Source organism: Athene cunicularia, assembly GCF_003259725.1.
Source record: "Athene cunicularia isolate RWA chromosome 18 unlocalized genomic scaffold, athCun1 chr18_part1, whole genome shotgun sequence".
NCBI lineage: Eukaryota > Metazoa > Chordata > Aves > Strigiformes > Strigidae > Athene > Athene cunicularia.
This window is the reverse complement of record NW_020799123.1, coordinates 13,180,645-13,205,361: the sequence shown is the minus strand read 5'-3', so window position 1 is coordinate 13,205,361 and position 24,717 is coordinate 13,180,645. Positions and strand designations below refer to the sequence as shown.

Below are 24,717 nucleotides of genomic sequence, written 5' to 3'. Positions count from 1 at the left end.
GTCCTTGAGGCGGCTTCGGGCCGTCAGGCTGCTCTCGCTGCCCGTTCGCCCTGAGGGCGAGGGGCGGGCTTTATTTCTTCCTTTTTTATTTACGCTGCTCCCGCTGTCTTTCAGGTGCTGAACGATATCCCTCGTTTGCTAGGGGCAGGTTTCTGCCTCGGCTGTCCCAGGTGCTGCTCGGCCCCCGGCTGGGGCCCGGGGCTCTGTGTGGGAGGTGGGATCCCCCCGTCAGAAAAGGGACGAGATCGGGTCTCGGTCCCGCAGGTGAGGGGGGAAGGGGGCCGCTCTGGATGCTGGAGTCGGTGAATTATCGAACCCTCGCTCCGAACGGATCCGAGGGAGCTGCTGCGGGAGGCAGTCTCCCTTCGTTCCTCTTCCTGACGTCTGCCTCGGGCAGCTGGGCAGAGAGTCTCTGAGAACTGCCCAAACTCTCCCTTTCCTCCCTCTCCTTCCCTGGGGAGAGGAAGGGACGGGGTGGGCACAGCTGTGGGGAGGCAGATCTGCCCTTCTGGGTGCCACATCTGCCCTTCTGGGTGCCAGCGTGGCTGCGGGAGGGAGGGAGGGAACGCCTGGCCGCAGCCTCGGGCTCCTCCAGCCCCTCTGCCCGCAGCCACGCTCCCCCGAAGCTTCTCTCATCCCTGCTGCTGGCTTCGTGCCGCCACGGCTTTGGTGGGGCCGGGTGACCAGGTGTCTAGTTCATGCTAAAAACAAAACCTTAAAGAAACAGAGATGGTTTTCCTGTAGAACCACGTCCTGAGTTCAGAAGTGACTGAACAAAACGCTTCAAAGGAGTCTCTAAAAAAAAAAAAAAGGTCTTTCCCCCCAGTCTTTGGGCATCACTCTGCACTGTATTTGGTAAGAGCACTGGAAGGATTCTGCGTTTTGGTTAGTGCGATGCCTGATACCATCTTCTGTGTGAATTAAACTGGTTTTGTGAGGGTGGTGTCTCGTCTCACGGCGTGCCTTCGCCCGCCTTTCCTCCCCGGGCAGCACATGGGCTGCGGTCGTCTTGCTGCTGTCTCAGAGCCCCATGTTAGCCCCTGTTCTGTTCTGGGTTCCTGGTTAAGCCAAGGAAATTCTTTTCAAACTTCTCTTTTGGTTTCATCGGTGTTTTTAGCGTAGAGAAATTACTAGACTGAGCCCTGGAAAGAGACAGCTGAATGATGGGGGATTTGCAGCTGGGCTGTGTGGTGAGGTGTGGGGGGGCGGGACAGCGCCGGATCCTGCAGTAACCGCTGGGGCTGCAGATGAGGTTTGACAGTGAATAAGAGTGTTTCGTCTGCATCATGAGCTTGTGCACCCAAACCACAATTTTTAAAAATAGAACACACACAAAAAAATCCCTCGTTTATATTTAGGACCAACTTTTTATGCAGAAAAGATTTGAGGTGGTTCCTTTTAGTTCCGTTTTCTCTTTCTGGTTAACTTGATGATGTGGAGTGCATGGGAAGGGCTCCCCCCCCCCGCTCCGTTTTCTGTTTCTCTGAAAGCTGGTTTGTTGAAGTGTGGAATTTTGGTGATTTCTTCATAACGTTACGTGGTTTCTGACTGTTGTGTGTGGCCGGTTGAAAGGATTGTGTTGTACTTGGGTAGTCGCTTGAGCTATTTTCAATCACTGGTGGGTAGAAGCTGCCGCTTCGGTAGGAGGTTGCTGTGCTGTTGTTACTGTTGGCTGGAGCAAGATAGTGATTTATTTAATAATTATAAAAGCCTCAGGCTCTCACCACTAAAGAACTTCTAAAATTTCAGTGTTGGATTAAAAGATCTAACAGTGTAGATACACTGTGTAGGCAGTAAAACACACAGAACTAGTGGATATCCATCGCTCGTGAATGAATCTGAAGGCTCAGACCACACAGTGCTGGTGACACAGATCGGTTTTAGTCCCTCAGCAGCACCCGGAGGTGACCGACTGCCTGGAGAGCTCCTGGTCACTCCGTGACCTGCCCTTGGGCTGCGCAGACTGAGGGTGCAGGTGCAGTTCAACTTGCAGTTTTCAAACCCTTTGCCAGAAAATGGCTTCTTAGAACCTGGTTTCTGGGAAGTGGCTTCTCTGCCACTGTCCTGGCTTCTGGAAATCCAATTGGCCAAGACTGAGCAATGGAATAATGAGGAAAATATTTGTCTCCTCTTGCTGATTAATTGTTATCATAAAATGTGTTTGTGCTTGAAAAACAGTATTTCCTGTATTTCTGCTTCGATTTTTTTTTTTTTTTTAAACATCTTCTATGAAATATTTCCTGTGTTGGTAATGTGTATAACTGCTGGGTGTCAAGTCTGAGCGTGGCCCACGTGGTCTGTTGAAAACCACCATCCTAGGAATTCCTGCTCAAATTGACTCAGATTTCTGTTGCGATGAATAGTCAGTGACAAACTAGTGGATTTTCCAGGAAACGCAACTGCAAACTGTCTGGCTTCTGCGTAAGGGTGTTCAGAAACCTTGTGAAGATCCAGTGTTCTATCATGAAGCAAATGAGTGAAATCATCTTCCTGGAATCTGTGGTCATTTGGCTTTGGATTGTGGTAAAACCTAAAAGTTCCTTGTAACAAATTCTGGTAAAAGTTCTAATCAAGTTTCTTCTCGGTACGTGGTGGTGGCAGAGCATCGGGATGGGTCACAGGACGGTGGCTGCCTGTTGGCCCCAGGGACCTGGCTTTCCTCCAGGCGGGACCAGCCGCCTCGGCTCTGCCCTGACAGCAAGTCTGACTCCTGCCAGTGGGATTTGCGGGCCGGAATGTTTTCTGTCAGGTCCGGGGATGCAGTTCAGTCCCTTCCTTTTCCTGGATCTCACGGGAGTTGCTGCTGCTAATTGTGCTGAAATGTGGTTTTGTCACGCGGACAGGCTCTGGCCAGGGGTTATTGTACAACTTGATGAATTTGTGTGCGTGAAGCCTCCAGAGAAGGAAAGATGCCATTTGCTTCTTGTCAGCCCCCTAAGCGTGTTAACACGGAGTTGGTTTCTTCCCTGAGTGACTTCAAAGGAATTAAATTTGTTCTGAAATTTACTTTTAAAGAATGAGCTTCCTGCTGTTGCCCTTACAGTTACTTTGAAGCTTGCGAGAGAAGTCTTGATCGTTTAATACTTGTGCAGAGGGTGAGCGGCGTCCTTGTAGAGGGCCACCTCGTGTTTCTCAGTTGTGGTTCTTGGCTCCTACCTGTTGGAGCACGCTCGACCCTTTGGTGCGTCCTGGTGCTGTGACTCCACTGCTTTTGCTAGGACTCGCCCTCGGGCACTTTGCCTGTTGTCGATCTTTTTTTGGACAAGTTTGAGGGATTGAGGCATTTTTCTGTTTTGTTAGGGAACTTTTAGAGCAGCGTGATTTTAAAAAATCTTTACCTGAAATAGAGAGAGCTGATCTTTAGCCCAGCTAGACTTGGCCGTGGCAGAGCTGATGCCTGTGTGCTAGAGACAGTTCAGGAGCGAGCGGGTCAGGTACAGCCCGTACCCCAGGGCCCTGCTCTGTGGGTGGGCAGGAGAGCTCAGCCCTCGCTTTCTCCAGCTTCCAGCCCCTTTCCTCTCCTGTTCTGATGCGAAAGAGTTGTTTCCCCTCGCTCCCCTGCAGCTAGGGGACGGAGCTGATGATCTTAAGATCAGTTCTCCCACCTTTTGCCTGGGTTCTTCTATTTCTAGCTTTGGCTTTGGTGGTTCAGCTGGGATTACGGTGACACGTTCTTGCCATCGTGGATCCTTACAGTGTATTGGCCCTGGCTGCAGCTCGCTCTTCACCTCCTTGGAGGCTGTTTGTGGGGAGCAAAGGCTCCACCATAAAGAATTCCTCCATCTTTCTTTCCACAGGTCGTCATGGCTGCTTCTAGCCCCACTGCTCAGCCCTCCTGTCCCCGTGATCACAGCCCCACCTTGTTCCCTTTGTCCAGAGGGAGCACACAGGTTCCAGTGGATCAGGAATCTAGTTCCAGAGTTCGGGATCTCCAGCTCGCACGTCAAGGTGCTTTCATCCCCGGCTGAATTCTATGAGCTCTTGAAGGTGAGTTGCGGGGATGGTTTCTGGGGGCTGGGAGCTGCAGTGGTCGTGGAGAATCACAGCGCTGTTAGGAAGGAGCCCCTGCAGGGGACTAGTCCAGGCTTCTACTTGAAGCAGGGTTGTTGTCAACGCTAGATCAGGTCAGGCAGGCTTTGTCCGGCTGAGCCTAATGGCTGAGGAGGGAGCTCTGCCTCTGGGTGAGCAGTTCCTGTGCGGCGCCATCTCAGCAGGTTACAGGTTTTTTCCGGTGTCAGACCTGAACTTCCCAAAGGTGTTTGTGGCTGTGGCTCAGCTGTAACTACTGAGAAGACTTTGGCCCCGTCATCTTTGTAACTACTCTTCAGGGAGTTGCGGGCTGCTGTTAGATCAGCCTTGGGCCTCCTCTTTGCAATACGACCGAGCACGGCTCCCTCCATCCCCCCCCAGTCTCCGGGGTCATTACAGTGTGAGGTCTGTAATGCTGCATCTCCTGGGTGAGACTCTTTGTTCAGCTCGGTTGCTCGAGTCTTTTCCCAGTGTGTATTTAAAGCACGATCCAGCACTTCTGAAAGGTGATCTCAGGTCACCGTGGTAAGCTGGTGGAGAACACGGCTCGGCTCGGGGGCCTGCAGCATCGGTGAGCAGAGGGAGAGGAGGGGAGCTCTGCAGACAGAGGTGTCTTGGTTCTGGCTCGCTCACGGGGCACAGAGGATTAAAGCAGCTGTGGAATGAAAGCTGGGATTGCCAGTGCTGATACAATCCCTGTGTTGCAGCTGCTGCCTGGTAACTGCTTTTGTATGTGGCAGTTTTAGGTGCCAGGAATGTGTTCCTCAGTTTTGCAGAAAGCCTTGACTTCTTCCTTGGTTCGGGTGCAGCGATGGTAAAGACCTGTGTGTTTTACATCTTTGCTCTCAGTGTTTTCCTCGTGCCTTTCCTGCTGCAAGGCGAGGGAGGCGGTGCTGTGATTTGGCTAAAGTGATGCTCCTCGGGGGACCACAGCTCTTGTGTGGTCTGGATCGTGAGCTCCCAGTGATCACAGAGACCCAGGAGGAAACTGAAATTATTTTCTGCTTCTCCCAGGTGCAGATAAAAACAGCCAAGCAGCGAGTGGTGATGGCTTCGCTGTACTTGGGAACGGGGCTTCTTGAACAGGAGCTGGTGAGTGTGGGAAGGGCTTGGGAAGGGGGGGAAGTGCACGCAGAGAGGAAATGCACACCTTTGCCAGAAGCATCCTGCTCAGGCAGGGACACGAGGTTCATGGGAGGTGCAGTCTGTGAGCTTGTAGCTTAAAACTTTCCTGTAGGGATTCACTTTACACGTGTTTTCTCCTCTCCCTGAGAGTTTTCTCGGGGTTCCTGGTTGCACTGGTGTGTTGGACAGGGGGAGGGAGGAGTTTGGGAGGGAGGCACATGGGGTTTCTGTTTTAGACCTAGTACAGAGCCCTGGAGCTGCTGCACTTTGCCAGGGGATAATGAGCCTGGATCTTCCAGGCTGCTAGAGGTTACTGGCACAGCGGTCAAAGGGGATTTTATGTAACTGTGGGATCATGGATAATTTTATTTTTTTTTCTGGAATTTTTCTTGAACGTGATTGAAGTTGTGTGTATGTAGGGCTGTTTTGCCCTCCAAGTACAGAATGCAGATGCAGGATTAGCTCTCTGCATTTAAGTCAGCTTTGCTTCCTGTTGTCTCCTTTTTCTGTTTCCTGTTCTTCCCTCCTTCCCTTTTGTTTAGGAACAAAAGCATCACCTAAGACCTTTAGGGAGAAGCCTGGCCTTGGCTGTTTCTTGTGTTAGGATGCAAATTCCACAGCAGGGTAAAGGTGGACAGATCCTGCCCAGGGTTTTGTGCCTGGCTTTGTCTGGGCTTGTACACAAGGTTTGAATTTGCACGTGACAAACCGCCTTGTAGTTGAGGAATAAAACTGCCTCCATGTCAGCTGTGAACTCCTACCAGGGTTTCTCTTTGGTGATGCAAACCTGTGGTTTGGGAAGGATGTGCTACATGGCAATCGCTCTTCAGAGGCGTGAAGGATGTGCAGTGTGAAATCGATGCCCTTTCAGGTGTTGCTTTAGGCTGACTGAGTGGGAGCAGAGCCTGAACTAGCGCCGTTGTGCACAAGTAGGAGACTTGCACTAGGGTGTGGGAGCCTTCATGGCCACCAGCCTCCTGGCTGCTGAGCGCTTTTGTTTTTATAAAACTTGATTTACTTTCTGTCGTGAGTAGAGAAATCTCTCTCTGCAGGTGGATTGCTTAGAAGAAACGCTGGAGAAATCACTGCAAGCAAAAGGATCGTCTAACCTCAGAGTTTCCATTCTCCTTGACTACACCAGGGGATCTCGGGGTAGATATTGTGATGCTTTGCTTTCTTCAAAGGCTTATTTTACAGTTAGGCTGTATAAACTGTTTTTTCAGAGAGAGGCTGTCTTGACCAGTTGGATCTACTCGTTTAAATCATATACCTTTTAAAACTGGCCTTTTGTATCCCAGGAACTACTTATTCCCAGAGAATCTTCAAGCTAAGCAGCTTTTCTTCTGAAAATAGGTGGTAGGAGCGAGCAGGGCCAAACTCTGCTCTGTGCAGCTTGGGCTTTCTTGCTTAGTTCCCTTGCCAGTGCCTTTGCCCGTATCCATCACACCGTCTTACATTTTCATGTTTAAAGGGAAGTGGGAGTCCTTGGAAGTAGCAGTACGCTTAGCCAGAACCCTCTGTGGTGACTCTGTAGCACGTGTTGCTGGTCTGGGCGTCGCAGCTTGAATGGTGTCAGACCTTCTCGGGGAGCGGTTCCGAGGCCCATTCATCAGAGAGTTTACAGTTCTGGGTGTCAGAATTTGACATAGTGCGAGTGAAAGCCACTGGAAAGCCAAACCCCAGAGTGCCGGTGGGAGGCGCCGGCGGAGGAGAGGGGTGATCCCTCTGTAACCAGGTTCGAGGCGCAGAGCTGCGGTGCCGCGCTGTCATCCTGTGTGTGACAGCCCCCTTCTCTCCCAGGCAGGAAGAATTCTCGAACCATGCTTGTTCCGTTGCTGCAGCGATTTCCCGAGCAAGTCCGTGTGTCCCTCTTCCACACCCCAAACCTTCGTGGCCTTCTCAGGCTCCTGATCCCAGAGCGTTTCAATGAGACCATTGGACTGCAGCACATCAAGGTCTATCTCTTTGATGATAATGTGATCCTGAGCGGGTGAGTCCTGCCTCTTCGGGCCCTGACGTGGTTCCTTTAGCTGAGGTGGCGAGGCGAGCTCAGCCACGGCTCTTCCGTGTCAGATTCTCGTATGGAAGAGACTTTCTCAAAAGGAGCAAAGAGAGATTTCTCGAGTTTCAGAAGGAAATGGCTGATTTGTACTTTAGTCCAGTTCTGTGCAGAGCGAGATCTGTAGCCTAGGCTGGGGTGCTCAGGATCACATGCCTGGGCTCTGTTCTGGAACTCTTCTTTTTCTCTCCTAGCGCAAACCTGAGTGATTTGTACTTCACCAACCGTCAGGACCGCTATGTTCTCCTGCAGGACTCTCCTGAGATTTCAGACTTCTTCACGGAGCTAGTGGATGCCATTGGAGACGTGTCTCTGCAATTACAGCGAGATGACACAGTCCAGATGCTGGAGGGGATGGTGCATCCCTACCAGGGTAGGAGGGAGCTGGGTGATACGATCCAGAGGAGGGGAGGGACAGCTGGGGTTTAAGGGCGCCTCGAGCTCCATCCACGTGTGAATTGCTGAGTGTCCGACCAGTGTTTACAGGCTGTGGGGTGTCCCATTTCTGTGCCATCCGTTGTTAAAAATCCAGACTGCTGGAGCTGTGAGGCTGGAGCTGTGAGAAGGTTCCTAGCGCAGTCGCTATCGCCAGCTAATCCGGCAGAGAGTTTCATTGCTTCTTTGTTATTCTCCTGCTTGTGACCTTAAACAAGAGCTTAAATTCCTTGAGAGGTTCTTTCTATTTTTGATATTAATGTCTGTAATTCTAGAAGTTCCGTGTGTACATATTCTGAAAGTTTCATGAATGTAGTGCTATTTTTGGTAATTAATATTTTGTAGTCAGGTCTGTTCTGGGAATCAGATGAATATTGGATTAGGAAGCCCAAGAACAAGCGCTGCAGAGGGCAGAGAAGGGCATCTACCTGCCAGGCTGATTGCATCCTAAGTGTTTGTCCTGGCCTTGTGCGCTGCTCCGTGGTGTAAGCTTAGACTGTGTGTATTCCAGTTTGTTCTTGGTTACCGTTTTAGCTTTGCCCTGGTCTTTTCTCAGTGGATTTTTCAAGCTGTGGCTAGTCAAGTTTTTTACCTCTCTTAAAACTGAGTATTTTTTTTCTCTAAAGTAGCTTTGCTTACCTTAAAGCATCTGTTTTTGAGACTTAGGGAAGAAAGATGCGTGGTCTTTGTGTTAGCTCCTTTTTGCTCTCATATCTGTGTCCTGTCGGCAGTTTTTCCTGCTGCAGAACAGCTGACCTGTAGCTCTGTACCTTTGGGTCTCAGTCACAATCTCCCTGGTTTTCCTGCAGGAGACAAGGCGGCGTACTGTGAGATAGCAAACCGAAGAGTCATGGAGGTGATCAACTCTGCCAGGACACGGCAGGAACTCCTTCACGCCAAGACGTTCCACAGCAGCCAGCAGGGCAGCTCCGCGCTGTCCCAGCAAGGCTCGCCAGCCTCTGGGGCTCTGAAACCAGAACCCGACACCTGGATCTACCCCTTAATCCAGATGAAGCCTTTTGGGATTCAGATAGATGAGATGGTCACGGAGACGCTGCTGACAGAGGCTGAGCGGGACGCCAGGATTTACCTCACCACCGGCTACTTCAACCTGACGCAGGCTTACATGGACCTGATCCTGGGCACCAGGGCTGAGTACCAGATCCTTCTGGCCGCGCCGGAGGTGAACGGGTTTTTCGGTGCCAAAGGGGTGGCCGGTGCCATTCCCGCCGCCTACGTGTACATCGAACACCAGTTTTACAGCGAGGTCTGCTACCTGCAGCAGCAGCAGAGGGTCCGGCTGCAGGAGTACTCCAGGCCTGGGTGGACCTTCCACGCCAAAGGTAAGGCGGCCCTTTCCCGAGAGTTCAGGAGGCGCCTGAGTCTTGCACGTAGCTGGGTTGCACAACTAGTGAGGGGATGGCTGGGTGCTGAGTCGAGGCTTAACCTCCACAGCACTCACCCCAGGTTCAAACACCTCGCTTGCGTAAGCCTGCAACGTTTGCATCCCTCAGGACGACCAAGCAAAGTCCTGTCTTGCCTCGACTTCTGATTCAAATACAGTCCAGGGATTATACAAGAGTTGTCCCTGTGCTGTCTGGATGGAAACTTGACGTGAAAGAAAAGGAGGCGTCTGGGTGTATTTATGGCCGCAGCAACAGTTGTGGTGCGGTTTCTTGTATCCCTCTTGCCAGCTTTGGCCGCGAGGAGCGAGGGCTGTGTTGGGGACCCCAGGGCAGGACCCACGGCAGAGGCGGGACGGGAGCTCCCAGGGTCCTGGGCGCCGCCTTCTCGTGGCAGCAGGACCCCCTGGGGGTGGTGCAGGTTGAGGAATTTGTACCAACTTCTCTTTACGGCGCACAGGAAAGTGCAGCATCGGGAATAGCTGCACCCGTGTGCCTTCTGGGAGCTGGAGGCAGCTGGAGGGGAAGTTGCTGAGAAATGAATATTGCTTCACAAATGTAGTTAATAATAAACAACAGTAATTAGTAGTGCCATCGTGGTCTCCTGGAGAAGACCCCAGATTCTTTCGTGTTTGGTAGATTGTGTACAACTTTGACAGGCTCAGTGCCACCTTGACCAAAGCATGAATATTTTCCCGTGACTGGTTGTCGCTGGTTGTGTCTCTAAACTTTCTTTCCAGAAAATGGAGCCCTTGACTCTCATGTTCTCCTACTTTATACGCAGTAGTAAGTATTTGTTTTCTCAGTTTTAGATTATAGTAATGTAAATATCTTAGGAAACCCCCTAAACTGAGGGCTCTTTGGAGAAGTCCGACGCACGTGACACTCTTCATAGCGAGGTTCGTGCGCTCTTCCCAGGCGGGGGTGTGTCAGTGGAACGCCGTGCTTGGGCAGGCCCTGGCCGAGCTCAGCCCTCCGCCGTGTCCCTCAGCTCTGGTCCCCTGCGGGCAGGGCTCTGCGCCCTGGCACTTGCCACTTGCTGCGCTGCCTCGCCGTCCCCGGGCAGCTCCCTTACTGTAAGAGCCGCCGGCCTGGCAGGGGTGCCCGTGCCCGTGTCCCCCGTGGGGTTTGTGGTGCTCCGAGGGGCGTTTCCGTTGTTTGCAGCACCAGCCTGATGTGAGCACAGGAAGGACTCGGCCCCCGGCTCCAGCCTGTTCCCGTGCCGGAGTTCTCCTGTTGGAGGAGACGAGCTGTTCCTGGCTGCGGGATGCCTCTGCCTGCCCCCGCTTCCTGCAGGGCTGCTCAGAAGGTTCCGAGGTGGCGGGGAGGGAATGCTGCTGGGCAGGCCTCTTGACTAGAGAAAATGCACGAGTGTTACTCGGCTGCCTGTGTCGAAACTGCAGCCCTTTCTGAGGAGTGTCGTGCCCCTCCTGCTGCGAGATCGGTAACTCTGGTGCAGTAAAACCTTATCTCAGGCCAGGGCGGCCTGCAGGAGCTGCCTGCCCGGCTGGGAAGGCCTGTGTGGTCTGGCTTCCTGGAAGCACGTGCTCGAGTGACCTGTGGTTGGCATGTTCCCCCCCTTGCTGGGCACTGCTGACTGCGAGTGGGATTTTGTGGTTTGGCAGGGGCTGTGCTGGGAAGGCACGGGCTGCTTTTCCATGCTACCCAAGTGCATGTGGCAGTCAGTCCCTCCGGGCCAGCTGCGCCTTCTCGTGGCAGTGCCCCGGGCTCAGCCTGCTGCGTGGTTTTCTCCTCGAGAGGGATGCAGGACTCGGAGCTCAGCGGCTCCTGCGCTTGGCAGGAGGGACGCTCGGAGATGTTTGCTGCCTTGTTTCCGTTTCCTCTCCGGAGTGCTGGAAGGATCAGCTCGTAGCTCCCTTCTCTGGCACGCTCTGCCCTTTGGCACACGTTCGGTTCACCCGGCTTCCTTCTGCAGGAGTCAGGCAGTGTGTGGGAAAGGGAGGACGGGGCAGAGGAGGGGAGAGGAGGAAACCCTGGGGACAGATGAAGGGCCGTTGCACATGGACTCTGGCTCCTGGAAGAGGATGTGAGATCCCTCACAGCAAATGCTGCCCGGGAGTATTTCCCTCTCGGGCTAAGGTGAAAGACAGCCTTTACTCTCCTGTAGGACCTACCTGGTTTACACCAGACCCTGTGCTGTTTTGTAAACCCTTCCAGCTCCTCTTGGAGCACGTTGTGTCCTCACACACAACCTCCTGCAGTGTGTATTCCCACCAGGGTCACGTCTGTCCCCAGGTCCGTTCCGTGCAGGCGCGGTTGTGGCAGCCCCGTTCAGGGCACGTGTGAGTAGGAAACAAACCTCTGCAACGCGAGAGGCTTCCCTGGGCAGAACGTGGTGCAGCAGCACGCACCTGCCCGTCCTCTGCTGCAGTTCCGGGCGTGGTGGCGTGGGTGACACGGGCACAGCCTTTAGGATTAGGGTCCCTTCCATGCAAGTGCCGGGTGACAGAGCGTGGCTCTTTGCTCCGAGATAAACCTGCCTTACTGCTATTGAACGGCGGCTGGGAACCGGCGCTTCCCCTTTCTGGAAAGGTGAGTCACTGTTTGAGCAGATCCTGCCAGGTGGCCATAAAGCCAGAGAGACCATAAAGGCTTTAGGGCCGCCGCGTGACTGACTGCTTGGGAAGAGGGAGGCAGCGTGTTCCTCGGGGCTGCTGCCCCGCAGAGCTCTGGCCCCCGGCAGCGTCCTCTTTGGGGGCAGAACCTGGCGAATCCCTGCGCCTCCTGGGGGCCTCCTGCAGCCCCCCGTGTCGGCAGCACGGCGGGACCCGTGGAGGAGTCGGCACCCGGGGCCGGGAGCGGGACTGAGAGCAGTGTGTGCGCTGTGGGGGCGGGGAGGAGGTTACAGGAACCGGCGATGAATCGGCAGCTTCTTACTCAAGGCATTCTTGGAACTGCCCTGGGGTTGAGTTAGGAAACCTGCTTCTATTTTAAGGACTAGGTGTTTTTTGTGCCGCAGTTTCTTTGTTGTAGTCTTTGTGTGACTGGCAGTAGGGATCAGCCATCTCTCGGGGACCTGCCCAGGGCCGTGCTGAGCTCCCCAGGGCTGAGGCGAGGGCAGACACTTCTCGGGTCCATTCGTACACAGAATGGCCATGCAGGCTCTCCTCGGCCATCGTCCTGGCTCTCCTGTGGCATCCCGGGCCGTTCCTCCCTGCTGTGCTGCAGTCATGTGCTTAACACTAGCACGGTGTCTCTGTCTTGGGCTTGAAAAAACAGCCCTGGGGTGGGTCATATGCTCCTGGCGTGTGTGAACCGCGGTGGTGAGCGGCAAGGGTTCGATTTCATCTTCAGGTGGCTCCTCAGGAAGTGAGGGGGTGTAATAATTTGCACTTCTCTTACGAGGCTTTAGTTCATGTGAATCCACCTGCCAGAGCAGGGAGATGCCTCTTCACGTCAGCGCCGTGTGTGATCTCGGGCGCCGTGTGGCTGCTGGTTCCTGCTCTGGAGCCGACTGCTCCAGGCCTGGCTCGCCTGCCCGCCGCCCTGGGTGTAGGTTTTCCTTCACTGAAAACCTGTTTGTCTTATTTCAGTGTTTCTGAGGTGCCGTGGTGCAGAATGACCTCCGACGGTAGTGACTCACTGTAGATGAATTTGGGGCCCCCCCCGCAGTGTATTTCCGTTCTTCAGAACGTGTCCCTCGGGCGGCGCTGGGCGCGCTGCAGCCCCCCCGTTAGGAGCACACAATTTGGGCAGCACAACCTGTGCAGGGGTGCCCCGAGGTTCGTACGAAGCTCAGCAAGACGCGCTGGGCCGTCTGGGAGGAACCTTGGTTGGCGTCCTCATCTTTTATAGCGTCCGTAACCTAACGTGTCTAACTGACCCCGAGTGAAGCGACTGTGTGAGGCTTCCCCGGTCGTTCCCTTTGTCTTCCTTTCTCCTGTTTTCCCTGCAGGCCTCTGGCTGTACCTGGCAGGGAGCGATCTTCCCTGCCTGACGCTCATTGGCTCGCCGAATTTCGGATATCGCTCGGTTCATCGTGACTTGGAAGCTCAGGTTGCAATAGTGACAGAAAACAAAGCTTTGCAGCGGCAGCTCCATCAGGTAAGTGGCTGATCCCGGGGAGATAACGTGGATGTTGTGCTGCTTGCTCACACGGGGAATGCTGATGACGCAGTCGCAATAAAAACCTACAGCCACAATAATTCAAAACCTTCTTGAGCATAGGAAGTCTCCGGGAGCTGTCAGTTAAGTGACTATTGATGAGATGCCTGCTGCAAGTGCCTGTTTCTGGGAAATGGAGGCCATAGCGGGAAAGAGCACCTGTCCCCAGTGCACCCGAGCGTGGGGAGTGCTCAGGCGCTGGATGCTGAGCCACGGCTTTCGGGGAGGCTCGCGGGTCCCGGGGGCCTTGTCCCCGGGATGCGGGCACTGCCAGCTCGCCCTGTGCTCTGGCACACGGAGGTCAGGCCCTTTGGGTTGCTGATCTTGGCCTGCTGGAGGATTTTGCTTCTCAGGCGTTTGGTGAATCCTCTGTAGGAACAGAAACGTCAGTCAGTTGGCTTTTGGGGGGCTGCCCGCAGGCCGTGGAGGTGAGCAAAGGTGGGGGATCTTACTGGAGTTCCTGCAGGGAGAGGATTTTGGGGCTGGTTGCGTTGCCCATGAAGTTATTATATAACCTTGAATAATAACATGAATCTTGACACAAACATTTTTTGGTGGTTTAATGTTCAGTGTCCCGGGGGTTTTTTTCGTTTTTTTTTTTTTTTATTTTTTAATCAGGCAGCTTGGACTGCTCGGCACTTTTGCCGCTTCTCTAAATCCTGTCTGATTCTCCAGCTGTCTTGTCTTTGTATCCTCTGCTGGAACTGACAGCGTCCCCAGTAATTTCTCATGATGTGCTCTGACACAAAGCAGATTGGTTTGGTGCCTCTGTGCATGACTTGGGGATCTCAGAAATTTTCTGTGAAGCCACGTCCTGGCAGAAGCAGGCACAGTTGTCTTTGAGATCAATGGGAATTGCCCTATTGCATCAGGGCTCTTCCACAGGATGAGTCAGAGTATAACTAATCAAAAACAATTCTATTACTGGAAGAGCTGCTCGAATATTTCAATTCATATCTTGCCTCTACTTGTTTCTAATGGAAGGGGAGAATCAATGAAAATATGACACGGGAATTTTCTCACACAGTGCTGCAGTGATCTAATTTAAAGGGCTTTAAACCATTCCCGTTTGCTGGAAGCTGATTTTGAGATTGGCTGTTTGTTTACTGCTCTGTGTCTTTGTTTAGAGGACTTAATACATTGCTGGTATGCTGCCACAAAATCACTTTGCCTATGTAACATTCAGTTCCATTTTAAAAATGTGTGATGAGATTTGGGAAGCGATCTGAGTGGTCTGGGTTTCTCTGAGTGCTCCACTGAATGAACTGAACTTCAGATGGAAGTGGCTGGATGACCTCAGAGCATCAGATGACCACGGTGCAGATGCTTCACAGCAGGGCTGACTGTAGCTCTTGGAACATTTGGGCTTTCTAAAATTAGACTGATTTGGCGCACAAACGTCTTCCTTCTGTTGTCGGTTCATCTCTTTGGTGTTGCTTTCCCGTCCTTGGTTCCCTCTTCCCTGTTCAACCCTGAGTTTAAACAGTGCAGAGTGCCTCCTGCTGTTTGTGACGGCTTAGCTAGTGAAAAGAAAGATGAGTAGATGGTCTGCTCCTTGCTTGCCTGCAAATCTAGAAACCTGACGGGCCTTGATCAGAAAACTGCTTCTACCTTTGATCAAAGAGCTGCTTTCACGTGCAGGGCGAGCCGTATTATCATCACGATGGCTCATTTCCTCCTTCGGCAGGGTTGTGTACACCCCGGAGAAGCCCAAGTGTTTCTGGTAATTCAGCTGAAGTCATGACTGCACATTCATTTGAAAACGCAGCGCCTGAGCTGTGTCTAGAAAGAGCTGCCTAAGCCATCTCTTGAGATTATGGCGAGGTTTCCTTTTCTGGCAATTACAGTGAGGGATTTAGGATTTTTCTGAAACAGGCTTAGCTCTCTTGCGACTGCGGGGCGCAACGAGGCAAAACCTTCTGCCTTTGCTCTTTGTGGAGTTTAACTTGCCAATTCTGCGGCGGGTTGCAGGTGCGCTGCAGCCATCAGAGGTGGAGCGCCGGGCGGACGGGAAGGGCAGGTCCCACGCCGCCTCCCTGGGGTTTGGGTGCTCAGGGAGTTGTGGCCCATGGGAGGAGAATCTTGTGTTCAGGCTCGTGGGAGAAATGCTGCGTCCTGTTGGCAGGATCCACGGCCAGTTTTACCTGAGAATTCGCTTTCCTTAAAGGCCATTCTATAATTTAACACTTAGGACTCACCGGGACGATGTTTTTTTCCCTGTACAGGAGCAGGAGCAGCTTTACCTCTGCTCAGGTGTGGTCTCCTCATCAACATTTGAACAGCCGAATCGTTATGTGAAACTGTGGGTGAAGCTGGTAACACCTCTGATCAAGAATTTCTTTTGAAAGAAGAAAAGTTGCTGCTTTGGGTGAGTTTTCTGCCATTCTGATAGGGAATTTGTGTTGCACTGACTACAGTTAGTAAGTGCCCTACTCTGTCATGTGGAAGAAATAGGTGATGGAAATACAGATGATGTGGGAAAAACCAGCTCCCTCTCTCTTCTTCTGGGACACTGGCCACAGACTAGGCCCACTGCTCAAGGCCTGTACTGGGTTTCATCTGCTAGGATATCTGGAGGGGTCAGTGAAAGAGAACCCCCATCCAGGGGTATTTGCCATTTTCCATTTCTGAAACGTCCCTTTCAGAGTTTTGTGGGGAGGGACTGTGTTTTAACGTGACCAGCTAACAGAAAACATTGTTGGAATATTTAAAGTGTTTGGTCCTGTTTTTATCTGACCAGCGCTTTGCTTTAACCTTGTAGATGTTGGCTAACAGGGGCAGTTGTTGTTGCTTTTCTACTTGGGGCAGTGTCCTGGAGTTGCCTGGCTGTTCAGCTGCCCAGTAACTGGAGCCCTCCTGAGATTCAGGGAATCGCTCTTGGGTTTCTTTTTCTGTGCTGCGCACGTGGGCCGTGCAGTTGGCACCGAAGTGTGTGCCCTTGGTGCTGAGTGCTCACACATCCCTGTATCTACGCAGATACGGCTCCATCTCTGGCGCTGGCTCTGCCTTCGTCACAGTAAGATGTTTAAGAGTGTCTTTAGTGAATCACGGAGAGGCATGAGAGGACTTTTGGGGCAAACATGATCTTGGGATGTTACTGGAAACGGGAGGCTCAGGCTGTAACATGTGGCTGTAAAGAAGCTGGTTGGGAGCCAGGTCCGAGGGCGGTAGAGCACAGGGGAGTTTTGCTTCTGGGGTATGTGCAGGGAGTTCTGATCTTGTATTGCCAAGAGAAGGGATTTCTGACGCCTGGAAAAGCTGAAGGTAACTCTAAAGCTTAATGGTAATTTATTCTAAATGCCACAGCTTTATGGAGAGGCAAGCGGCTCTGCCTGCCTGCCCTTGTGGCCTTTCTTAACCACTGCCTGGAGGGGAAGTTTTACACAACTGCACTTTAGAACTAGTTGTTCAGGTATTGCATGGGGTGGGATTTTGGTGAATTATTTTATGATAAAGGGACAGGCACTGGCTTCTGTATGGTGGCCAGAGCAGATCTGATCACCCTAATGGGTGTTACAGCTGATACCGATCCTCTGTTGTGAAAGAAAGGGCAGAGTAGATCCTGTAACCCAGAAACAGAAAGAAACCTACTTCAGAGATGGGTCTGTGTGTGGCTGGACTGCTTTGGGTCGCACAGGTTGTCGTGTTGGTGAACGGGGCCAAATCTGCACCTTTCTTCTTCCGTCTGGTCTAAACAGACACATGCTTCCCCGCGGGAACGGGCCACGCACGCGTCCTGAGGGATTGCTGCTCGCAGTTAGCACTGAGAGACCAGACAGACAAATCGCTGTGGAAGGACCGAGAGCGGCGGGCAGGGATCGGGTGGTTACGGGGGGTTGTTCCGTTTGGCTTCCTGCGGTGGTCTGGCTCCCACCCAGCACTTCATCAGAAACCACCCGCTGGAAACCAGCGTCCCCCGTCAGAACCTGCGCGCCTTGTAAGAGCAGTCGCCACAGGACAGCGGTTCCAGCACGGCTTTTATTGATGCTTTGCTAAAAGAGTTCTGGCACAATCAAACTTAGTCTGAGTTAACAGCTTTGAGGTTTTTTGCAGGTAAAAGCGTTTGCTGTTTCCCACAGTCGCTGACGTTTAGGTCTGCAAGAGCAGAGCTACAGCAGCAAGGATCCACTTAGCGGCTCTTTCTTTTGTCTTCAGGTTGAAGGTCCAGACGTAGGTGGGACCTCGCATCCGTGTCTTGTAGACGGGACATTCGTAGCCGTTGGTGGTGTCCAGGCGGGCGGCAGGGACGGCTCTGACGGCGATGACGGGCATCGGCGGCGCCGGCTCCTTGAGGCGCGCGTCGGCGATCCCGCCCGCGGGCGCGTCCCAGCGAGCGCCTGCGAGGGCACGGGCTGCCAGGAGCGGCTCCGCACTTGTTAGGGCCTACGGTCCCATCAGCTGGGACCCCCGAATGCCTTTCGCCTTACTCGGGGGGGCTAAATAAATTCTGTCCCCGCTCAGCCCTTCAGCTTGGGTTTGCACCAAGGTTGCGCGGCTGAAGGTGGAACTTGCCCGCGGTGGGGGCTGCGAGGATCTGCCCTGCGTGGTCTGTGCTCTTGTTTAGGGGGGCCCCTGGGGTGCTCTGCCGGTGCTGCCATCTCATTCCCCCTCACTTTTAGCACTAACTCTTTTAGGTTCTGAGTTTCCTGATTTGTCTCTCACACATCGAGTAAGAGCTTATTCACTAGAACCATGTAGCTTCAGACAACCCGTCCTCAGTGCGTGGTACGCAGTTTGAATTTCCAAGAAAACAGTTTCTAGTTTGTGAAACTCCTCTTGCAAACGGCCGGGTGCTGCCCTCAGCTGGCGAGTGCCTGACATGAGCGGGGGACAGAGGCTCTGCTTTTCAGAGCTGCTGCAAAAGCTGCACAGTGAGTGCCAACACCCGCTCCGTTTGCAAGAACTTTTAAGGCTGAACTTGGGCTTTCTCCATGTCTGAAACATCTCAGAAAAGATTCAGTCTTTTACCTTCCATGAATAATCCATGCACGTAGGCTCCTTCTCTGGGGGGAGCTGTGATATCCTCACGGTTTTTCTTGGTCACTTCCACTGCCAGGCACATCTTGTCCAGGGGCCACTCGTTCTTCCTGGCCGTGGACTGCATGACGGCCGTGAGGAAGGACTGGGGGTTGAAGAATCCCGACAGCCACACTGTCGCGGGCAGCGCAAAGCCTGTTGTCCAGACGTCCAGTTCCTGGAAAACAAAACCAGCAAAGTCCGTCCGCGGGAAGCGTGGCCTTTGGGCAGCAGAGTCCGGCTTTGGGACGGGGCGTCTCGGTGCCAAACACGAGCTTCGGGTGGTCCTGGGGGGGGAGGCTAGGATGGGGGTGGTCTGTGACAAATAAAGAGCAGATTCCACTGCAGCAATGAAACTTCAACCGTTCATGTGGATTGCAGTAAATACTGCTATTGTTTTTTTTAACAAAGCCACACTTCAAATAGATGGGCTTATTACATATTTCTTCTGGGACAGATAAAGTTACGATGGTGTTAGCTAACGTTCTTTTGAATCGCTGCTGTACTCTAGGGTGAACCCTTTCCAAACTTCTGCTCTCGTTCTTGGGGTAACAGGCCATTCCAGGTACTTCAAACTGCTTAAATTAATATTGGAAAATAAACCAGTTAACCACTCTGCACTGATGGAGGTGATTCTTCTGTGCTCTCTGCTTTAACTTTCTCAAGAAACCTGCTCACCCGGACCCGCAGGAGCAGGTCTGTGTACCAGGCTCCCAAGCTCAGCAGAGAGGGGTAGGCGTGACGTGCCCAGGGCGCAGGGACGGTGTCGTAGAAGAGCGCGTTGGCCAGCTCTTCCATGTCGGCGGTGACCGTTAGTTCTCCCTTTACAAAAGAGAAAAGTCGGGGCAGTTCTGTCTGAAGAAGACGAGGCTGCCGGAAGCGTTTGGTCTCGGAGTCGTCCCGGAGCAGGAGGCTGGTGCTGCCCGGCCCCGCGGTCCCCCCGCGCTGCCTAACCCCTACCTTTAGTCCCAAGTCTAACTCTGTCAGGGAGCGCCTCATTTCTTGGGTCAGGATGTTCATTCTTTCACATTCCTGGAGGACGACTACAACATAGGGGGTCCTGTCCGCTGCCCTGGCCATGAGCTCGGCCATGCTGAACGGCTCCGGCAGCCTCGCCACGATCTCCTCCAGGACTGACTTCACCTGCAGAGAACGGCTCTCACCCGAGGGACAATGCTGGGGGTTCACAGTTCCTCAGCTCTGACCTCCCCACCTCGTCCCCGCCTGGCCTCTGAGCCGTCGCTGTGCAGCGTAGAACTTTACTTGCCTTTTCCTCGCGGGAGACACCCGAGACTCCTCCAGCGTCTGACTCCTTGGGCTGCATTTCCAAAAGGGTCCGAAAAAGCCTGTCCGAGGCGGCGGTCAGGAAGCCGATCTCCGCGTTGGGGTGGAGGCCGTACAGGTGGGGGCTCTCCGGCGGCAGGTTCTCCGTGATGTACCTGTGGTAACCCTGCGCGCAGGGCGGGCGCCGCCCTTAGTTCAGCAGGTGGGTACCAAGGAGGAACGAAAACGCCCTTTTGTGGCGTTTCCCAGGCAGCTGGCGGTGCTTAACTCAGGAGGGGTTTTTTTACTCATGTCTTACCTAAGTTTTCCCCCAAACCATCCCAGCCACAGGAATTATTTTTGCAGCAACTCTGCATGTTTCCACAGGAAACTTCTTTTTCCCCACATCCCCCCATGGTTAGCATGAGGGAGCTTTGGCTAGTGCGCGTTTATCCAGAGCAGTGGTTTTCCACAGTAAATTCCAACGTTAAAATCTTTCTTACCTCGTAATCCAAGCTGGGAGGGATCCGAAACCCTGGAGCTAAGAACACGTCCCCTTCCAGCGCCTCCGCGTGGATGTATTCGCTCAGGTAAGTGCGACAGAGCCGGCGGTCCCAGTCGTCCGTGATGTGGCCCCCGTACATGATCTCACCGAAGAGGTACCGGAGATCGTCCCACGGCACCTGCAGGGAGTGGCTCATTCTGGAGACAGGCTTCCTCGCTCAGGTGGAAAGGGATTTAAAAAAAAAACCAACCCCAACCCAGCTCTGTCGCCCCTTCACCTGCCAGAGCAGGGAGGCGGGAAGAGCTGCCTCAAGAGGAGGCGTTTGTGCCCCAAACTGAGGACTTTGTTTAAACAGGGTGGCTTGTCGTGGTGTGTCTTGAGCTGGGCCGTGGTCACTCGGGAGAACCTTACCCTGGGGTTGGCCTCCAGGTAGTTGTACAGGACGTTAACCGATATGGTCAGGTCCCCGTTGCTGAAGGGGTAAGATCTGTTCCAGCCCTCGGCGCCAAACTTGCGCCGCTCGGTCACCACCGCGTGGAAGTAACAGAGCGCAAACAAGATGCACTTGAACTCCGTTTCTTTGCTGCACGTCTCCAGCGTGTCCTGCCGCGGGATGGAAAGGGGAGCGGGTCGGCGATGGGTGCATGTTGCTGTGAGGGAACTTAACAGGTGATGGCAAAGAACCGAAGGTTATTAAAAAAAAAAGCATAAAACTATCTTTTAAAGATTTGCTAATTGGTTAATTTTTGCACTTGCTTGTTTATAAAAAGATCCCCCCCTGCCCCGCTGACAGTCAGGGAGCCTTTGTGGCACCAGGGCAGCGGCTCCACGTTCAGCCTCGGGGAGGGTTTGGGGACCCTCGGGCACCTCCGGTCACCCCTGAACCACGTCCTGGCAAATGGGGGCTCTGGGCCTTCCTGGGGGGTGTCTGACCCCCGGCTCAGCATCTGTGTCTGCAGTGACACCCCCGAGGGACACCCTCGGCCCGTGGGTCAGGCACCTGTGTGAAGAGGTCGAGGGCTTTGTGCAGGTTGGCCTCCATGCCCGCCGGCGGCTCGTTGGTGATTTTGATGGCGTTCTCCAGCAGCCCCTGCGGGATGACGTGCGCCCCGGGGCTGGGGGCTGCCTCGGCGCTCAGGAACACCCGGTACTCACTGTGGCTGCCCCGGCTGTGCCGCTCCACCGCCTGCTCCAGCGCGCCCAGCCACCGGGCCACCAGGTGGATGTTCTGCAACAGGAACCGCTCCTGCGCTGCTTGGGCTGAAGGGCAGCCTCGGGGAGGGCTCGTCCCCCCCATTCCCACGGTGCCTCCCCGGGGAGCAGGTTTGGGGCGTGCCGACGGTCTGTCCGTCCTGGGTGCCCCTCGCCTCCAGCCTTGCCCACGGGGTGGGGTGAGGGTAAGGGCCCGTCGTGCCCAGCCCTCGCCTGCTGGCCCCGCGTCCCCCCACTGCAGGGAGCGAGGGCGCTGTGCCCCCCCCCGCTCCAGCCCCCTGTGTCCCCTCCCTGCTCCCGGCTCTGCCCTCCCCGAGGACAAGCCTGGACCCAGAACAGGGGAGCGGAGCCGCTGCCGACACTCCCTGAGCTTTGGCCATCCCAGACACCGCCTCGGTGTCCCCGGGGGTGCAGAGGCTGGGGGAGCTGCGCCCTTGTGCCCCCCTCACCTGCAGGATGACCCAGTGTCCCTGCGCGGCGGCCAGCTCCAGGGCCTGTTCGGCCACCACCTCCTGGCCCTGCCCCAGCGACACGTTGTGGATCCTCCCGTTGTCGATGGTGAAGTTCAGCTTTTTGCCTGGGGAGGGGAGGGAGCCGCCACGGCGTGAGACGCCTTTTTCATCCGTACGGGCACAGAGGGGCCGGCGGCAGCCCGTGGGCAGGGGCTCACCCAGGGCCTCCACGTCCTCCAGCGGGTCCACGCCCGGGGAGAGAATGAAGAACAGGGGCGTGGAGGGGCTGCTCTCCTTGTACACCTCGAAGAGGTCAGTGCTCCTGCCTTCCACAAACTTGCTCCCCATCTTCTCTTCCACAAAGTTCCTGCAGAAGAATAAAACCGTAGCGCGAGTTCGGAGTGCACGCGGTCGCTGGGCACGGGGGGGCTCGTGCCGGGTGGGCAGGGGCGCACCTGATGGCGTAGGACATCCTGTCCGGCCGCAGGCACCGCAGCACGCACAGCTTCTGCAGGGACGACTTGTTCTTCCACTCCTTGGGGAACGCCTCCTTCTCCGGCACCTCGGACTCCACAAGCTTTCTCCAGCGCTTTGCTGAGCCCTCGATGTCGCTGTCCAAGTTCTTGAACGCTTCCATTTCCGAGAGCACCTTCAGGTCGGGCCGAGCGGGGAGATCACTCCTGGGCTCTGCTCGCCCGCGGGGACCCCAGGCTGGGGGGTGCCCACGGAGCCGGGCGCGCGCGGGGCTGGTGCTGTGCCGCGGCCAGGCCCCAGGGAACCCCCAGCCCTGCTGCCCTTGGCCCTGACCCGACCAACCTTGATGCCGCCCCAGCCCTGGGGCTGCAGGAAGTCCACGGGGGACGTGACACCGGCCTTGGAAGGGAAGCGCAGGAGAAAGTCCAGCTCCACCGGGTTCACTTCTTTCTTGATCGCCAGGACCTGGCGAGTTGAGAGCACAAGTTGAGGGGCTGCTGCGCATCCAGCAGCCGCACAGAAGTGAGAGAACGACCTGTCTGACCCAGCATAAACCCACGCCCAGTCTTACACAGCAGCAGCCCCAGACATCCCCATGTATTACCTGGAAGGCAACCTGGGCCAGGAAAATGAGTTTGTCTCTCTCAAAGAGTCCCCGTGCGGTGTAGGAGTAGACCGAGTAGGTGATCTCATCCGTCAGGTTCATCACCCTCTGCTTGGCGTCGTCGCTGGGGGCCGTGCGCTGAATGGCCTTCTCGAAGACCCCGTGGAATGCCTGAGGAAGAGCCGGGGGGGCAGCTCAGTCCCTGGGCTGCCGGGTGTTTTGTTACAGCATAAATGCTGAAACCCCAAATCTCCGAGATCCCCCAACCGGTTCCCTCCCTGCTCCGCGTCTACCTTGAGGGAGAACTGGTACATGGGGTTGATGGTGTTGAGGTCGCTCAGGATGAAGTACAGCAGGGACGCTCGCTCTGCCGCTGGCCTGTAGTTTTCTCTAGCGACATTTATTTGGATTTCGGTGGCTTTAGCTTCTCTCACCTCGACGCACAGGACGGTGGGTGTCATCCAGCAGCCCGGCACACGCCGAAGCAGCCCCCAAGCTCCTGCTGAGCGCTGGGTGCCCGGCGAGGCCCGAGAGCTCTCCCGCTGCCCGTGGCACCGCAGCTCCGGGGCACCTCACTCACTTTTTCCTCAATTTCCGTGGCTGTGCGCTTTGTCGTTTCCAGGTTCTCCACCAGCGCCGTGTCCCCCAGGAAGTCCCCGCCGGCAGCCGACAGCCGGGCGAGCAGGGAGTCCTCCAGCTCCTTCAGCTTGATCTTGAACTCGTTCTGGCTCTTTGTGAGGTTTGCCTGCAACGCCCCGGAGAGTCGCACGGCAGCCAAGAGGCCGCGGCAGAACTCGGGGTCGGTGCCGCGGCTGAGGCTCGGCGCTCCCCAGCGAGCTGCGTGCCGCAGGCTCTGGGCCACCAGCAGCTCCCCTGGTTTTATCTTCTCCTGATCATAAACCCCCCCCTCCACAAACGCAGCCCCAGCAGCACGCCGAGGTACCTGTCAGCTGAGCTGCAGCTCTCTGAGAAACCAGCCACGTTTTTCACGCTGTCACCAAAGCGCCAGTGCAAGAGGAGGGCGGAGGGGACGCTCTGGCTCCCCCAGGGAGGTGACATCGCCCCAATGGGTGCCGGCAAAGCCACCGCAGCCCCCCTGGGCCGCCCTCGCTCCCGTCTCACTGGCAGCTGGGTTCGTACCTTCAGGGTCTCCAGGTCCGGCCGCTCTTTGGCCACCACAGCGGCCAGGAGCTGGTCCTCCAGCCCCTCCCGGGTCACCAAGAAGTTGATCAGGGTGCACTGAGCCTGCACCTCTGGCTTGTAGTGAGGGTTGAAGTTCTTGGTGTGCAGAATCAGGCGGAAGCGCGGGTGATACTCCACTTCTTTCTCTCCTATCCTAATGTATCTGTTCAGTTAAACAAATTAATTTGCGTACCCCGGCAGTAAGTTGTCACAGACAGAAACTCTCGACCCACGTGCTGTTCCCACCCCCTGGGGATGTATTTCTGTGGTCAGGAAAAGGCAGAAGCGCCTGAAGAGCCCTGGCAGGGTGAAGGCTGGAGGAGCAGAAGGAGCTGGCAGCTGCCCTGCCCGCAGCTCTCGGACGGCTCTCTGCAGTGGGGCTGCCAGCGCCGTGTGGGGCGCGGGAGGTGGGGCAGGGGGGTTCTCAGCAAAAGCGCCATCAGGGACTAGCTTGTGTCTGCCAGGAGAACCCTCCCGGTTTGTTGGACCTTATTGCCGGCGCAGCCCAGAACGGTCCAAAACGTCACATCAGCTACGAGTGTCCCCACTGGGAAGTTCCGGGAGAAGACGGGGATGTGGCCAGAGGCTCTTGCGTGCGTGGGGAAGGATCAGGCCCCAGCTGCCATCATGCAAAGGGGCAGCAATTCGCATTTTGGGGCAGCAGCGGTTGCCCGGAGCAGGTGAAACTCCGCAGCACCGGTGAGCGGGGTGTGCTGACCTGCCCTTCCTCGTGGTGTTCCTGCCCAGGAGATGCTCCAGCACCGGCTCCACCGTCTCGGGAACGTCCTCGATCAGCAGCGTCTGTCCTTCGGTATCTTGCCCCCGCGGGCCTG

The 24,717-nt window shown here is 55.1% G+C and overlaps 2 protein-coding genes across 2 annotated transcripts in view; one reads left to right on the top strand and one right to left on the bottom strand.

Annotated features, from left to right (window-relative positions):
* Window positions 1-998: 998 nt before the first annotated feature.
* On the top strand, window positions 999-18,123 carry PGS1 (phosphatidylglycerophosphate synthase 1). The gene is given in 10 exon segments (XM_026860860.1): window positions 999-3,622; window positions 3,625-3,987; window positions 5,044-5,121; window positions 6,207-6,306; window positions 6,955-7,144; window positions 7,408-7,586; window positions 8,458-8,991; window positions 12,968-13,116; window positions 15,402-15,544; window positions 17,332-18,123. Coding segments are annotated over 9 exon segments (1,755 nt in total). The 5' UTR covers window positions 999-3,580; the 3' UTR covers window positions 15,522-15,544; window positions 17,332-18,123.
* Window positions 16,317-24,717, bottom strand: part of LOC113486979 (dynein heavy chain 17, axonemal-like) — an 11,006-nt gene continuing 2,605 nt past the window's right edge. The window contains exons 8-24 of the mRNA XM_026861322.1: window positions 24,603-24,714; window positions 23,843-24,047; window positions 23,283-23,447; window positions 22,996-23,136; window positions 22,703-22,873; window positions 22,441-22,563; window positions 22,080-22,273; window positions 21,843-21,991; window positions 21,622-21,749; window positions 20,961-21,188; window positions 20,372-20,563; window positions 19,959-20,138; window positions 19,460-19,642; window positions 19,153-19,335; window positions 18,871-19,014; window positions 18,145-18,370; window positions 16,317-17,513 (exon numbers count right to left, since the gene is read on the bottom strand). Coding sequence (XP_026717123.1) covers window positions 17,266-17,513; window positions 18,145-18,370; window positions 18,871-19,014; window positions 19,153-19,335; window positions 19,460-19,642; window positions 19,959-20,138; window positions 20,372-20,563; window positions 20,961-21,188; window positions 21,622-21,749; window positions 21,843-21,991; window positions 22,080-22,273; window positions 22,441-22,563; window positions 22,703-22,873; window positions 22,996-23,136; window positions 23,283-23,447; window positions 23,843-24,047; window positions 24,603-24,714 — 2,972 coding nt within the window. The 3' untranslated portion in view covers window positions 16,317-17,265. The remainder of the gene's footprint in view (window positions 17,514-18,144; window positions 18,371-18,870; window positions 19,015-19,152; window positions 19,336-19,459; window positions 19,643-19,958; window positions 20,139-20,371; window positions 20,564-20,960; window positions 21,189-21,621; window positions 21,750-21,842; window positions 21,992-22,079; window positions 22,274-22,440; window positions 22,564-22,702; window positions 22,874-22,995; window positions 23,137-23,282; window positions 23,448-23,842; window positions 24,048-24,602; window positions 24,715-24,717) is intronic.